The sequence below is a fragment of the Bison bison genome, unplaced genomic scaffold, assembly GCF_000754665.1.
Source record: "Bison bison bison isolate TAMUID 2011002044 unplaced genomic scaffold, Bison_UMD1.0 scf7180017864486, whole genome shotgun sequence".
NCBI classification, from domain to species: Eukaryota; Metazoa; Chordata; class Mammalia; order Artiodactyla; family Bovidae; genus Bison; species Bison bison.
In genome coordinates this window covers 1820115-1832785 of record NW_011495046.1, presented here as the reverse complement: position 1 = coordinate 1832785, position 12671 = coordinate 1820115, and the positions used below count along the sequence as shown (strand labels likewise).

Genomic DNA, 12671 nt, shown 5'->3' with positions numbered 1-12671 from the left:
ACATACTCCTTTCCTGATTTGGAACCAGTCTGTTGTTCCATGTCCAGTTCTAACTGTTGCTTCTTAACCTGCATACAGATTTCTCAAGAGGCAGGTAAGGTGGTCTGGTATTCCCATCTCTTTCAGAATTTTCCACAGTTTGTTGTGATCCACACAGTCAAAAGGTTTGGCATAGTCAATAAAGCAGAAGTAGATGTTTTTCTGGAACTCTTTTTCTTTTTCTATGATCCAACGCATGTTGGCAATATGATCTCTTGTTGCTCTGCCTTTTCTAAAACCAGCTGAACATCTGGATGTTCGTGGTTCATGTACTGTTAAAGCCTGGCTTGGCAAATTTTGAGCATTACTTTGCTGGCGTGTGAGATGAGGGCAATTGTGAGGTAGTTTGAACATTCTTTGGCATTGCCTTTTTTTGGGATTGGGATGAAAACTGACTTTTTCCAGTACTGTGGCCACTGCTGGGGTTTTCAAATTTGCTGGTATATTGAGTGCAGCACTTTGACAGCATCATCTTTTAGAATTTGAAATAGCTCACCTGGAATTCCATCACTTCCACTAGCTTTGTTCGTAGTGATGCTTCCTAAGGCCTGCTTGACTTCACATTCCAGGAAGTGTGGCTCTGGGTGAGTGATCCCACCATCATGGTTATCTTGGTCATGAAGATCTTTTTTGTATAGTTCTTCTGTGTATTCCTGCCACCTCTTCTTAATAGCTTCTGCTTCTGTTAGGTCCATACCATTTCTGTCCTTTATTGTGCCCATCTTTGCATGAAATGTTCCCTTGGTATCTAATTTTCTTGAAGAGATCTCAAGTCTTCCCCATTCTATTGTTTTCCTCTATTTCTTTGCACTGATCCCTTAGGAAGGCTTTCTGATCTCTCCTTGCTGTTCTTTGGAACTCTGCATTCAAATGGGTATATCTTTCCTTTTCTCCTTTGCCTTTCGCTTCTCTTCTTTTGTCAGCCATTTTTAAGACCTTTCCAGACAACCATTTTGCCAAGTGAGGTTAGGAAGTTACTAAATATGCTCTTTTTAAAACCTATTTTGCAAAGTGTTATATAACACACTGGTTTAGTTGTTGCTGAATTCTGTAGGCTTTTTCTCTATCAAGCATTTTAAGGAGCCATATTTTATGTAAAATATTTTCTGTCTAAAATCCTCAGCACATTTCCCGGTAGCATTTGTGTTGAAACTTTATTTCCATGCTTGGAACTTCAGGGCCTTCAAATGCATTCACTCTCTCTTCCTGAATAGCAGTGATAACCAAAATTATCCCAGGACTCATTTAGGAGTTGTAGGTTATCTGTGGCAAAAATGTGATTGTAGTTCAAGATTAGCTACAAAAAAGTGGGGTGGAAATCACTTAGGATCATGTATGCGTATGTAATAAGAGTAGATGTAAAGGCAGCATAGATGAAATATAGGCAGGATTTATTTAGTTACTTTTTATTTATTTTTTTAATTTATAAGTTTATGCTTTTGACACCCTTCACCCACTTTATCAACATCCCCACCCAAATTCAGTTATTCGTAATGTTTAGGTTCCTCTACCTGAAAATTCTTTTAAAGATTAGAGAAACAAGCAAATCAGTTACTGAAGCAATTGAAAATAATGAAAAACCTCTCGTAGAAAAGTAGATGTAAATAGAACTGTCTTTCTTTTAATGGTTTATTAATTTGTGTGTGTTTCCTGATCTGTTTTCTCTATCTTAAAGCAGGTTATTATCTATGGTAAATGACAATGACAGTTACTCTCACTTAAAGCAGTACTGAACCACAAAGAAATACAGGAAATTGTTTGATTTGTAGAAAGTAGACTGTCATTGCTGGCAATATAATTTACAGCATATGTTTAAGGGAATGTTTAAATGATTTCTCTTTGTGTTCTCTCCACCGTCCCCTCCCGTTTCACTGAGACTATGTTGTATGCTAAAGTTTAAGAAATGAATCTAATGAGGTAGCTAAATAGCTGGAAGAAAAACTCTTAATGAAGACTTAAGATTCCTAAGTTTTTCTCCACCAATTCACCAAGAGAGTTCCTAGAAAAAGTCCCAATTATGTATCTCCCCCGCTGCCCTCCAATACTGTAGTACCCAGTATTAGTTTTAGTCTTTGTTTTATTCCAAAGTCCAGGTGAACGTTACTATTCTTTCCTGGTATCATTTTTAACTTCATTAAATGTGAGTCAAAGTGGGAGGTGTGGTCAGCAGTCTTTTCTATGAAGGGCCAGGTGGTAAATTTTACAGGTGTGTGGACCCTAAGATCTCAGTTATGACTACATAGCTCTGCCCTTGTAGCACAGAGCAGCTTTGACAAGAGGTAAATGAATAGGCATGGCTGCATTTCATTACAACTCTATAAAAACAGCTATTGGGCTGGATTTAGCCTCTGAGCTGTAGTTTGCACACTTTTGGTATAATTTATTACTCATCACTAGTCAACTACAGGGGAAATATATAGAAGAAGGGAAGGTCAAAGATTTGTTCTGCAAACATGTGCCCTACCAAGCTACATTAAGGTATGAATCATATGCCTCATGTATTGTTGAATACTTTAGATTATTATTTTTCTCCTCTAAAAACTGAGATTTACATATATGCTTTAGAACTGTGTGGTGGTAGTGCAGTGCATTAGAAAAAGTAGCAAAAATAACATTATTTTGATTTCAAGCAGAGAAATGGTGTAGATTTATTTAATAGAGCAATTTTAATGAGAATTTTTTTGCTTTTATTTTATAATAATTTTCTTTTAAGAATCAAAGATTTCTAGGAAATGGAGCCCTGACACTTTAACATTGTACTTCAGAAGTTATTTCCTTTTTGTCGTATTACTGTAACTGTTTTACCTTATTGAAAGATTGACTCCTTTTGAATTAATACAGATTAGTTGTGAAAGGACAAAATTAACAACTATAGGCAGTCTTTAAGGTCAAAGAAAAATTAAAATAGACAGTATTATTGATTAGTTAATTCATTGTTCTAACTAGATTTAATTGTATAGATTTGCCTGATTTTTATATTTCATACTCCTCTTGACATTGTCATACTATTTTTTTTAATAGTGCTGTGGTTTGCTAGATTTGCTAAACTTGACAGTAGTCAGTGCTGAAGAAATAGAGTCATGTGTGAGACTTTAAGTGCCATGCTTACCTAATTCAGCATATCTCACCAAATTAGATTTGAGGGCTTTAATTACTCTTTCAGAATGAAAGTGGTAGAAATAATACTGTTGATGACCAATAATTCAATTCTTATACTTTTAAGATAGTTAATTTTTTTTATATCTATATGGACTTAAGTTTCCATTTCCAGTTCATGGAGTATTCATTGTACACTGAAATTAATTAAAAATATGTTTTGGTCTAGAGAATGCAGCAGTCTCCTGATCTAGTGAGTTTTATGATGGAGTTGAAGATGGTTTTGGTAAGAATTTGTTTTTTAACACTGTCATTATACTCTGTAAATCTGGTGTGTTTTTGTAATTCCTTTAAAAACTAACATTAGAATTTAAAACTTCTCAACTCTCAGTCATTTAATGTTTTATTTTACTAGTGCATAAATGTGGATGGTACTTTTCTGGAACTGCAAGAGGAATAGAACTGTGTGTAAGAACCAATTTGATGGGTACACGTGACGCTAGACTTGGACAGGTGGTGAAGAAATAAAGTGTACTTCTGGTCTGTTAGAGAATGTAACATCAACAGAGATTAAAAAATCACTCTTAAAGATACAGTACAATGTAGAAATAATTTCATATACAGTTACAGATTTCTGAAAAACTTGTTAAGCTTCATTACATATATACAGTTATGTACAATTGATTATTCAGTTAACTGTGCATAAATTGCATAGGTGGCGCTAGTGAGAAAGAACCTGTCTGCCAATGCAGGAGACATAAGAGACATGGGTTGGGAAAATTCCCTGGAGGAAGGCAGGGCAACCCACTCCAGTATTCTTGCCTGGAGAATTCCCATGGACAGAGGAACCTGGCAGGCTACAGTCCATGGGATCACAAAGAGTTGGACATGATTGAAACGAATTAGCATGCATGGATACATAAGATACTTGATTAGCAAAGGAAGGATGACTACAGTAAATACCCAGGACCCATGAGCAAAATTCAAAGTTTTGCCTAAGATATTTCTTTACCTACCTACTCTTTTAGGAGAAGGGGACTGGAGCATTTTAAAAGGTTTCCTACATTCTGAATTTGGTTCATTAGATATTCATGCTATCTCTTATCATATTCTACTTTTTTTTTTTTTTGTAATCTGGCAGTTAAATCTAGAGGTCTGAATGAAGTTGCATGCATTTCTCCTGATAATAATAATTTATGCTCTGTACTTCTTACTCTGCATAGGAGGTACATGGTGTGTGGTAGTTCCTCATTTAATAGAGTTAAGATTAGTCAGTAGGTTTAGATCCATCCAATATAAAGTTTCTGATCAGCCTATCACCTACTGATTTTAGCTTCCAGTGATGGTCATTAACTACATCCACTGTTTTGTTAGGGGTTGCAAATGGTGATTTTTAAAAATCCATCGTCTACATTAATTAGCTGAAAATTTTACAGAAAAGAAGTTCCCCTCATCATTTATTTGGTAAATTTGAGATCTTGCCCATACTGGAATGAGGATAAGTGCTTGATTTTTTTTCCTTTTTTTAAAATCAATTTTAAGAATAATGAGTTGGTACCTAGGAATTCAAAGGGAACTAATGATTTTTTTAATATTATGAACCCGTGTATTTTAAAGTATTTGACTAACTTTAGTCCATTGTGATTATTATTCTTTTTAATGCTTAAATTTTACCAGTTTTGGTCAATATAAGTCCTTTCATGTTGGCTGCTGAGTTCTTTTAACACAATATAAGCTTCGCTTTGTGGCACCAGTTGCCCCAGTTTCATTCACTTATTCTGTTTTACCAAAGAGATATGGTTTCTTTGTAGAAAATGGTATTTGGATGCCACAGTCTTGAAACTGGCATGTTCATTGCTATTTGTTGTTCAGGCACTAAGTCATGTCTGACTCTTCAGACATGGACTCTTCAGTCCATGGTGACCCCATGGACTGTAGCACCCCAGGCTTCCCTGTCCTTCACTATTTGCCAGAGTTTGCTCAAACTCAGGTCCATTGAGTTGGTGATGCCATCCAACCATCTTATCCTCTGTCACCTTCTTCTCCCCCTGCCCTTAATCTTTCCCATCATCAGGATCTTTTCCAATGAGTCTGCTCTTCACATCACCTGGCCAAAATATCTTCAGCATCAGTCCTTCCAGTGAATAGTCAGGGTTGATTTCCTTTAGGATTGACTGGTTTGATTTCCTTACTGTTTAAGGGATTCTCAGAAGTCTTCTCCAGCACCACAATTTGAAAGCATCAGTTCTTCAGCACTCAGCACTCCCTTCTTTATGGTCCACCTCTCACATCCATACGTGATTACTGGAGAAACCATAGCTTTGACTATTCAGACCTTTGCTATTACCTGTGTTCATTTCAGTATTTTCAATTCACATCTGGCATAGGGGTTTTACTTTTTTGACTTTTATGCTTGTATCTCTTTCCTCTTAAATCTGAGTTTTCATTTCTAGTATTTCTTTTGAAGTACTGTTGATTTACAGTGTTGTGCCAGTTTCTTATGTACAGCAGAGTGACTCAGTTATGCACACATATACATTCTTTTTAATATTCTTTTCCATTATGGTTAATCACAGGATATTGTATATAGTTCCCTGTGCTGTATAGTAGGACCTCGTTTGTCCATTCTAAATGTAATCGTTTGTATCTACCAAACCCAAACTCCCAGGCCATCTCCCCCTCCTCCCCTCTTCCTTGGCGAGCACAAATCTGTTCTCTATGTCTATGAGTCTGTTTCCGTTTTGTAGATGGGTTCATTTTGGCCAGATTGTAGATTGCACATACAAATGATATCATACAGTATTTGTCTTTCTCTTTCTTAGACTTCACTTAATGTGATAATCTCTATTTGCAGCCATGTTGCTGCGAATGGCATTATTATTATTATTTTTTAATAGTTGAGTAGTACTCCATTTTATACATGTACCACATCTTCTGTATCCATTCATCTGCTGATGGACATTTAGGTTGTTTCTATGTTTTGGCTGTTGTGAACAGTGCTGCTATGAAAATAGGGTGCTTGTGTCTTTTTGAGTTAATTTTGTCTGGTTAAATTCCTAGGAGTAGGATTGTTGGATCATGTGGTAATTCTATTTTTAGTTTTTCTTTTCCATTTTGAGTATTAACATAGTTATAATTTTATGTTTTACTTATGCATTTCTCACACCTATAAAATATTTCTTGTATTTGTTTTATAAAATTACAGTGCCACTGTATTTCTACTAACAACTGAAAGCATTTTGTTATTTCTTTGTGGTTCTGTTTTCTCTTTATTGTTAGCAGCAGCTGCCACATATTGAGAACTTAATTTGCTTGCTAGATTTGTTTTGAATTCTTTTTTTTAATATTCATGACAGAGGCTTTGGTGAAAAGTTTGGGATCAAATGAAAGTATTTAAAAAGTCACTTTCTAAAGTTTAAATTTTGACTTATAAATTTGTAAACTGTAGTTATGAGGTTTATCAAAGTTCATTGTAAATTTTGTCAAAGGCTACAACATGATAACCTTAAAAAGGTTGAAGTAGTGAAACATTTTGGTTTGCGTCTCCTTGACATTGGACAAAAGTTGAAAAGTTTCTTTTGGCTTTTTATCATAATTTCGATAAGCTACACAAATAGGACTAAGAGAACCAGAGTAAAACTATGTGGCCCATTAGGCTTTACTGTGAAGCTAATTTAAGCTCTCACGGTCATTTAATTTTGAAGAAATACTCATTAGTTTAAAATAGTGTGATTGATCTCTAATTCATAGTAGTCTGTTTAGTACATTTGTTTTTGCTTTCCTAAATGAGATCCTGTACTTTAACTCTCTAAAATTGTGGACAGGGTTGGTAATACTGTTGTACATTTGTGGCAGTCTACCTAAAGATGTAAGAATTATTAGTTTATTTATTGGGTTGTATTATTAGTAATAGGGTTAACCTAATATAATCCCTGGTGAAAATATTGAGAATGTTGCCCAAATGAAATCAGTAGCTGTTGAACTTATTTCAGGACATTTTGTTAAATTTCTCTTGGAGTTTCCTAGTGCTAACTAGGCATGTAGTAGGAGTTTGATACATATTTATTAAATGAACAATTATATTTTAAAAGAACTCAACAGGTAGGTTATTTTATTCCTTTTTTAGAGCTGAGTCACTGAGTGCCTAAGGCCTCAAAACTTAATTGTTTAAAGTTAGGATCTAAACTCCTGGTTTGTAAAGCCTGTGTTCTTTCTTCTAAGTACCTTTGCTTCATTCTCCACAAGAACACTTTGCTTCTCTGTCTTTGCACTTTTCTCTGTTACAGTTCTAGAATAGGAATAACTTGTCTGACCCAAAGTAGAAGGCAGAGTTAGCAAATGCCATAAATCTAGAATTAAAGTACTCTTTTATCCCAGTAAATTATTATCCAAGTTTGTTTTTATCTTCAGTATATATTAATAACAGTAATTAATATTTTTGAATTGAAAAAAATTTCCAAAGAAATACTGTGTACTCTTACATGTTTGTAAGTACAGGAACTATACTGACTCCTGTTAGTCGTATTTGTAACAGGAGAATCTTAATACTAATTTTGTGGACCACAGGTTGTTTATATACAGCACTAAGTAGTTTATGAAAAGGCAGTATACTTTTTGTCTTCTAGGAGCTTCCTTTCTAATTCAAATTGACATTCTAGCCCTTACTAACCAGCTTTCAGGGTTTTGTTTGTTTGTTTTTATCTTAAAGCAGATTTAGAACTGTATTTAAGTAGTTTCAGTTAGCAGTCCTGATTTTTGAAATGCTGTTTTGTAAAAGTCTAGTCTTTTGTAGTGTTAATTTAGTAGCCTTCTATCCATGTTAATAAACATATTTAAGTGAATAAAAATGTATACTTTTTATTAAGGTTACCAGAAATCTTTATAATTTTATACTTGTTCTTATGTTCTTTTGTTATTATATCTGTTTTTTAAATTTTTTATTTCTTTAATTTTTATAATGTGCTTAGTCATGTCTGTTTGCAACCCCATGGACTGTAGCCAGCCAGGCTCATCTGTACATGGGATTTCCCAGGCAAGAATACTGGAGTGGGCTGTCATTTCCTTCTCCAGGAGATCTTCCAGACCCAGGGATTGAACTCTGGGTCTCTTGTGTCTCCTGCATTGGCAGGTGGATTCTTTATCACTGAGCCATCTGGGAAGCCTGTTTTTTATAATACCTTTTAATAACCCAAACAGTATGAACCTCTGTGTAATTCATATGTACATTTATTTTTTACTTTCCAAGTAAGATACTGTCCAGGTTAACACCTTTGAAGTAATTGGTAATTTTCAGCCTCAGCAACTCTAGTGATGCTTGTATTGCTTGTAAAAAATGTGAAGTTTAGTTTTGTTCAGGGGAACATAAATCATCTTAAAGATGTCATAGGTAGGTTTAGTGGAGAAAGAAGCTGTGATCTAACCAGATAGATGGCAAAATGCTTTGCTGGTCTGGGAGTAATACAGCGTGGAAGTCAGTAAAGGAAATTAACAGGTTAACTATTTATTGTGATAAAGAAGGATTTTTGTTTGTAAGAATGTGATTCATAATGGTGTACAAATATGTCGGTCTAGGCCATGTACATAGAATTCAGGCTTTTTTTTAAAGGTACATGTTTCTTTCTATCAAACATTATATCCACAGGGGTAGAAAAATAGTAAAGCCTTGAGGATGAGGATTTTGCTTTGTTTTTTGGTGATCCTTTTTCATCTGTGATAGACATGATAGTTTAGGAGAATATTAGACTTAAGTTTGTATGGTATAATAATTGACATTTTTACGTTACCTTTGGTACAGTCCTTTACCCCATTTTTGTCTTTTTTTTTTTTTTTATGAGGAGGGAAATCAGCTGGATTTGCTATAAAAATAATGGACATGTTAATGAGGTGCAAGAGTTGTGTTTTGTAGTCAGGTACTAATAATTCATTGTGTAGCATTCCACAGCTGATTCACATTTTTTCTTTTAAACAGGAAGCTGCTTTAAAGAATAAAAAAGAACCATATGTACTACCTTCTCCTCCCAAGTTCTACTCAAGCCTTATTGGAGAAATAAGAACTCTTGGTTGGGATAAGTATGTCTGTTTTAAAATATGTTTTAGAAATGCCTATTTCTTAACACATTTCAATTTGATATATTTGCAGCTTTAGCAGTTTTTAGTCAAAGCATTTCATTGTAGTTAGAGTATCTGATCCTTTTTGTGAATATGAATTAAAGGTGTGTCAGCATAAAAAATTGACTTACAAGGTAAAATACTAAATATAATTTGGAAAAAATAACCTTTTTATGTACACAGTAAGCTAAGAAGTTATCAATGTTACTTTGTTTTCTTTTAGTTGTAGTGAGATATGATTGACAAATAAAATTTTAACATAGTTAAAGTGCACTGTGTGGTGGTTTGATATACCTGTACATTGTGAGAGGATTCCCACAGTTGCATTAATTAGCTTATCCCTCACCTCATATGGGCTTCTCTTGTGACCCAGTAAAGAATCTGCCTGCAGTGCTGGAGACCTGGGTTTGATCCCTGGGTTGGAAAGATCCCCTGGAGAAGGGAAAGGCTACCTCTTCCAGTATTCTGGCCTGGAGAATTCCATGGACAGAGGAGCCTGGTGGGCTACAGTCCATGGGGTCACAAAGAGTCGGACACGACTGAGCGACTTTCACTCACTCATCTTGTATACTTTTTTGCTGAAATTTTTGGGTCAATTTCTTGTTGCTATTGTATGAGAGGAGAATTTTAGGAGCTTCCAACTGCCAATGACTGACATCACCCGATTTACTTAGTTTTATATCTACTCTCTTGCTGCATGTTTTCTGTTTGTCTCATATATTTTGTGTTTTTCTCTTGATCTGCCTTTATTTGAATTAATCACAATTTTTATTATATTTTTCTATTAACTTGTTAGGTATATACTTTTTTTATTCTTTTAGAGGTTATCTTAGAGATTACAATAGACACATAGCAAAATGTATATTGTTATCTTTACCAGTTTTCTTATGTTGTGAGGATCTAAAATTCTATTGCAGTTTCTCCCCCTGTTGTTATTGTTATAATGCATTTTAATTCTATATTTAAATTTGACAAACATTATTATTGTTTTTAAAGTCAGTGTTTATACATACACACACAATTATTTCTCCCAGTGTTCTTTATTCCTTCCTTAATGCATTTTTATCATGTCTGGAATAATTTTCCTTCTGACTAAAGAATTGCTTTTAATATTTTTTTATTGAGGTATACTTGACCATATACTAGTTTCAGGTGTACAATGTAATGAACTTCTCAGGTGGTTCAGTGGTAAAAAATCTGCCTACCAGTGCAGTGAGAGATGAGTTCAGTCTCTGGGTCAGGAAGATCCCTTGTAGTAGGAGGTGGCAACCTCCTTCAGTATTTTTGCCTGGAAAATTGAATGGACAGAGGAAACTGGTGGGCTACAGTCCACGGGGTTGTAAAAGGCAGACACAACAGAGTGACTGAACTCATACACATGTACAGCATTCAGTGTGTCTATGCATTATGAAATGATTGCCACAAGAAGTCTAGATAACATCTGTAAGCATACATACATATTTTTTTTTTCTTATGATGAGAACTTGGAAGATTTACTTTTAGCAGCTTTGAAATCTATGATACAGTTGACCCTTGAACATCACAGGTTCTTATATGCAGATTTTTTTCAGTGAATGTTACTGCAGTACTGTCTGATCTACCGTTGGTTTAATGCATGGATGTGGAACTGCAGCAATGGAGGGCCTACTGTAAAGTTATAGGTGGATTTTCGACTGTGTTGAAGGTTGGTGCATCTAACCCCCATGTTGTTCAAGGGTCGTCTGTTCAATATTATAAGCTACAGTCACTATATAAGCTGTAATGTATATAAGCAATTACACTCCGATTAATTATTTTCTAACTGGAAGTTTGTACCTGATGATTTCTTTTCACTCATTGCACTCACCTTCCACAGCCATCTCTGGCAACCCCCAGTCTTTTCTCTGTATCTATGAATTTAGTATTTTAGGATACTTTTTAGATGCCACATATAAGTGACATCATGCCTTTTTCTGTTTGTCTTATTTCATTTAGCATAATGCGCATTAGAGGTCATCCATGTTGTTGCAAATGGTAGAATGTCCTTTTTTATGGTTGAAAAATATTCCATGGTGTATGTATATATATACACACACAGACCACATTTTATTTATCCATTCATCTGTCCGTGGGCACTTGGGTTGTTTCCGTGTTGGCTGTTGTAAATAATGCTGCATTGATGGGTGTGCAGGTATCTCTTTGACATTGTGATTTGTTTCAGACATATACTCAGAAATGGAATTGCTGAATCATATTGAAGTTCTGTTTTTAATTTTAGAGTGCATATAGATTTATAATTGCTGCATCTTCCTTGTGATTTTCCCTCATCATTAAATGTTTCTTTATGTATCTAGTAATATTTCTTACCTTAATGTCTACTTTGTTGGGTATTAGTATAACTCTACTAGATTTTAATGCTCTATTGAAATCCTCTTATTTTTTCTCTATATTTTCATAGTTTAAAATTTTTCCTACCTACTCCCGTAATCTAGATCCACTTGAGTCTATTTTTAATTTATTATTTTTGTGTGATTTTCTGTCAGTATAGTCCTGGATCTTGGCATTCCTGGTACTTTTATTAATTTTTGTTAATAGACTTGTTTTTTTAAGAGTAATTTTGGGGTCATCACAAAATTAGGAGGGTATGGAGATTTTCCATATGCTTTCTTCCCCCAAATAAACCCTTAGATTCCCCCATTATCAGCATCCCCTGTCAGAGTGGTACATTGGTTACAGTGGATGAACCCACACTGACATATTGTTATCACCCCCAAACCACAGTTTACGGTAGCATATACTCTTAGTCATATGCTTTCTCTCGTTTTGGACAAATGTATAAAAACATGTATCTGCTACTATAATACGGTACACAGTAATTTCACTACCTCCGAAATACCTTATGTTCTACCTACTCATCCCTTCTTCTGCTCTGACCCCTGGCAACTACTGCTCTGTTCACTCTCTCCAAAAGTTTTGCCTTTTCCAAAATATCATGTGATTGGAATCATACATTATGAAGTCTTTTCATGTTGACTTATTTCACTGGTACTATGTATTTCAATTTCTTCTCAATCTTTTCATAGCTCATTTGTTTTTAGCACTGAATAATATTTCATTGTCTGGGTGAACCACAGTTTATCCATTCACAAGCTGAAGGACATCTTGCTTGCTTCCAAGTTTTGGCAGTTATGAAAGCTGCTGTAAACAGCTGTGTGCAGGTTTTTCATGTGGATGTTATTTTTTAACTCTGTTAGGTAAATACCAAGACCTAGACTTTTTTTTTAAGAGCAAAAAGTAAAGGTTTTCCTTTATTGTCACAATTGATTCAGTACAAAGTTGAATATTATATAACAACAACAAAAAATGTAAAATGTTGTCTCCCTGTTTCTGCTTAGTAACATGATTGAAAAGTGAAAGTGTTAGTCGCTCTGTCATGTCCAACTCTTTCT

The 12671-nt window shown here is 34.8% G+C and overlaps 1 protein-coding gene across 3 annotated transcripts in view; it reads left to right on the top strand.

Moving 5' to 3' along the window:
- The window catches only part of FANCL (Fanconi anemia, complementation group L), a 90216-nt gene that overhangs the window by 19110 nt on the left and 58435 nt on the right, over positions 1-12671 (top strand). For all 3 annotated transcript variants that reach the window (XM_010862940.1, XM_010862941.1, XM_010862938.1), the window contains exons 4-5: positions 3365-3421; positions 9104-9204. In XM_010862940.1, coding sequence (XP_010861242.1) covers positions 3365-3421; positions 9104-9204 — 158 coding nt within the window. The remainder of the gene's footprint in view (positions 1-3364; positions 3422-9103; positions 9205-12671) is intronic.